Below are 2,404 nucleotides of genomic sequence, written 5' to 3'. Positions count from 1 at the left end.
TAACCAAGGCTTGTGGAAGCCAGAGTGTGACTGGCAGGCTACTTGGATCAGAGCTGCTGGATCAGGTCTGTAGCTATACGCAAACACTCAGGGTGCGACTTGCATGCTGGCAGGCTGTTTGTGAGCAGCCCAGTGGGAGCTACAACAGCAGAGAATTGTGAGGCATCCAAGGTTGTGGGGCAGTTGGTGACAACCCCTCACTGGTCTGGATTGCACCCCAGAATGTGACAGTAGGTCTCCATACATGTATACAGATAATATAAATGAAGGTGGGCAAAACACTTTAGCAAGTACATTAGAACCTCAGACTTACGACACCTTGGGAATGGACATTGTATGTAACTCTGAACAAAATGTTATGGTTGTTCTTTCAAAAGTTTACAGCTGAACGTTGACTTAATATAGCTTTGAAACTTTACTATGCAGAAGAAAAATGCTGCTTTTAACCATCATAATTTAAATGAAATGAGCACAGAAACAGTTCTTTACCTTGTCAAATCTTTTTTTTAAACTTCCCCTTTATTTATTAGTAGTTTACATTTAACCCAGTACTCTACAGTATTTGTTTTTTTCTTTCTTTCTTTTTTTTGGGTGGGGCAGAGGGGGGTGTCTCTGCTGCCTGATTGCGTACTTCAGCTTCCAAATGAGGTGTGTGGTTGACCAGTCAATTCGTAACTCTGAGGTGCTACTGTATGTGAAAGCTCTGTGTAGCATGAATATATGCCTGTTCCTTTCATTGGCTTAGAGTATATCTACCCTTAAGTTAAGAGAGTGCTTCCCAGCATGAACAGATTGATCCATGCTAGCTCTGCTCATTCTACCGCCTTAAAATAGCTGCGTGACATGGCAGCATGGCTCAGGTTAGCCCCTTGAGTAAAAACCCACTCAGCCCCACTGGGTATGTAACCCACTAGCTGGACCACTTTGGCCACTCTGCTATTTTTAGCATGCTAGCACGAGCAGCGCTAACACAGGTCTGCCTATCCGCACTGGGAAGCATACTCCCAGCCGCAGTGCAGACATCACTCTTCAGAAAAGACGTAAGGTAACTCAAGTCATCTTCGCTCAAGTTAAGGCCTCTCAAGTTAGCCTAGATCAAGTGAGAGCAGTGACACTGCAAAGAGTGATTGTGTCAGCAGCTGACAAGTTAGGCTACAATTTAAGTTAGCACATCTGCCATGACAGGCCAGACAACTCACATTAAAAGCACCCTTGCACTCAAGTTAAGCATTTTGGGTACATTTAAGTTGTAACATGAGTTAACTCTTCAGTGAAAATAAACTCATTCAAGGAAGTATTTAGTAAACCAAATCACAAGTTTAGATCAGCCAAAAACTAATGTTTCCTTTAATGCTGTAGATTCACAGCTAATAGAGTTGGCAGGCCCACCTGTGAACCACTGGTTATTGCAGACATTGCACCTAATGTGCCATTGTGTTTAGCACAGATACTAGTAGGACTTATGTTTGAAGTAGTCTTAATACTAACACTCAGGAGCTTATTCACATCTTAAATATCAGTAGATTAACATTTTACAGAGTTGAGTCTGCACCACTCAGAATTCAGAAGAAACTTAAACACTTAAAGTTACTATGAGATTTACCTTTACAAGGAGTTATTGCTGGAGATGGTAAAGTAGGAGTTGGAACTGACATTGTTGGAGAGTTAAGTTTTTCATCACTGAAGCTAAAACTGTTTCTGTAGAGTGAATCTGCACCTGTAAGACAAATTCTAAGTATTAAAAATTAAGACCAATGCCTATGGCAAGTTTATAACAGTAACAAAACAAAAAAAAATGTAAACATCAAAGGTGGAGTTTGGGGGTGCATTGCCCCCTCCCCCAAATTGCAAGCCTCAGGCTGGCAGCCATAGTGTGCAATGCAATGAGTTCAGCAGAGGAGAAAGGAGATGTGTTGCTCCCAGCTTGTGCCCCTGAGCAGGGAGTCAGAATTTTGTTTATAAACAGACTGATTAACAGGTGATTATGATAAGAAAGGGCTGTTGGGATGTTTCCTAAAGTTAAATGATCTGTTCCAAGTTTGGTGCAGTGCAAAAAGTAAGTAGCCTAAATGATAGAAAGTAATTGTAGGTGGATAGAAAACTGGCTAAATCATCACACTCAATGGGTAGTGATCAATGGCTCCATGTCTAGTTGGCAACCGGTATCAAGCGGAGTGCACCAAGGGTCGGTCCTGGAGCCAGTTTTGTTAAATATCTTCATTTATGATCTGGAGGATAGCGTGGACTGCACAATCAGCAAGTTTGCAGATGACACTAAACTGGGAGAAGTGGTAGATATGCTGGAGGGTAGGGATAGAATACAGAGGGACCTAGACAAATTAGAGGATTGGGCCAAAAGAAATCTGATGAGGTTCAACAAGGACAAGTGCAGAGTCCTGCACTT

The 2,404-nt window shown here is 42.1% G+C and overlaps 1 protein-coding gene across 1 annotated transcript in view; it reads right to left on the bottom strand.

Moving 5' to 3' along the window:
• RGCC (regulator of cell cycle) overlaps window positions 1–2,404 on the bottom strand; it is a 31,879-nt gene that overhangs the window by 5,893 nt on the left and 23,582 nt on the right. Inside the window, exon 3 of the mRNA XM_032776942.2 lies at window positions 1,604–1,717. Within this exon, the coding sequence (XP_032632833.1) occupies window positions 1,604–1,717 (114 nt within the window). The remainder of the gene's footprint in view (window positions 1–1,603; window positions 1,718–2,404) is intronic.

The sequence above is a fragment of the Chelonoidis abingdonii genome, chromosome 1, assembly GCF_003597395.2.
Source record: "Chelonoidis abingdonii isolate Lonesome George chromosome 1, CheloAbing_2.0, whole genome shotgun sequence".
NCBI classification, from domain to species: Eukaryota; Metazoa; Chordata; order Testudines; family Testudinidae; genus Chelonoidis; species Chelonoidis abingdonii.
The sequence above is the reverse complement of the archived record's forward strand: the minus strand, read 5'-3'. Positions and strand labels throughout refer to the sequence as shown.